This window comes from Triticum dicoccoides, unplaced genomic scaffold (assembly GCF_002162155.2).
Source record: "Triticum dicoccoides isolate Atlit2015 ecotype Zavitan unplaced genomic scaffold, WEW_v2.0 scaffold186270, whole genome shotgun sequence".
NCBI classification, from domain to species: Eukaryota; Viridiplantae; Streptophyta; class Magnoliopsida; order Poales; family Poaceae; genus Triticum; species Triticum dicoccoides.
The window spans coordinates 1-869 of record NW_021228247.1 but is presented as its reverse complement, the minus strand read 5'-3'; the positions used below and the strand labels follow the sequence as shown (position 1 = coordinate 869).

Below are 869 nucleotides of genomic sequence, written 5' to 3'. Positions count from 1 at the left end.
GTGCGTTCGTTTATTGTATTGTTGAACTATTTGTTGTGTTTAATTGCACTATTTGTTGTATTGAACGATAAAAACTGTTTGTTTGAGTTGTAATAAACGAAATTGAACTATTTATTTTTGTTTGTTTTGATCTGTTTTACTTCTGTTTTCGAATGCATATGTTGTTTGTGCGAGTCGCGCGCGCTGCTGGAGCGGCGCGCGCGCTGCATTTTAGCGCGGCTGCTGGAGCCAGTGCTGCGCGCCGCGCCAAACCAAGCGATACGCGCGCGACATATCTGTTTTTTGCGCGCGGCGCGACCGGCGCCTGTTGGAGATGCTGTTAGTAAATGGAACGGGCCCAATAGCACTGTCCAACATCTATCGGGGTATGTAGCATTGGAGTACTACGTGCAGGGAAGTGGACTGGGAAGCCACTCTCCCTGAGCAACCTGAATCTCAAGGCCGCGGAAGCAACGTCATCATCATCATCATCACGGCTCCAATGATGATTTTTTGCACTATGGATAGTGGTGAGGATGTCGGTGATCTCGTCGTCGAAGTGGTAGGCGATACCGAGCCGTTGCAGTGTGTCGACGAGCCTGAGCTTTGCAGGTTGGTCGTCACCTCCGCTCACCACCATCAGCCGCTCCCTCACTTCGGCCTTCAACTTATCGAAGCTCCTAGCTCGCAACCCATCCAAGCGTGCACGTAACTAATTGGCATAAGTATTTTCATCAGCTAATATATATAGTGGATCTATTTGTGCTGTATTATGAGACGATAATCACCTGATCATGGGTGTCATGTCTGCGATCGTCGAGCGAAAGCAGGAGGGAGTCGTAGTCCCAGGAGCTGGGAGCGTAGTTTGCTGACCGGCGAGCCGGCGGAGT

The 869-nt window shown here is 50.1% G+C and overlaps 1 protein-coding gene across 1 annotated transcript; it reads right to left on the bottom strand.

Moving 5' to 3' along the window:
• Nucleotides 1–319: 319 nt before the first annotated feature.
• Nucleotides 320–866, bottom strand: LOC119344792 ((-)-alpha-terpineol synthase-like; the record flags this gene model as incomplete). The annotated part of the gene is made up of 2 exons (XM_037615133.1): nt 320–691; nt 768–866. Coding segments are annotated over 2 exons (471 nt in total), but the record flags the coding sequence as incomplete, so codon positions are not given.
• Between the last annotated feature and the right edge of the window lie 3 nt (nt 867–869).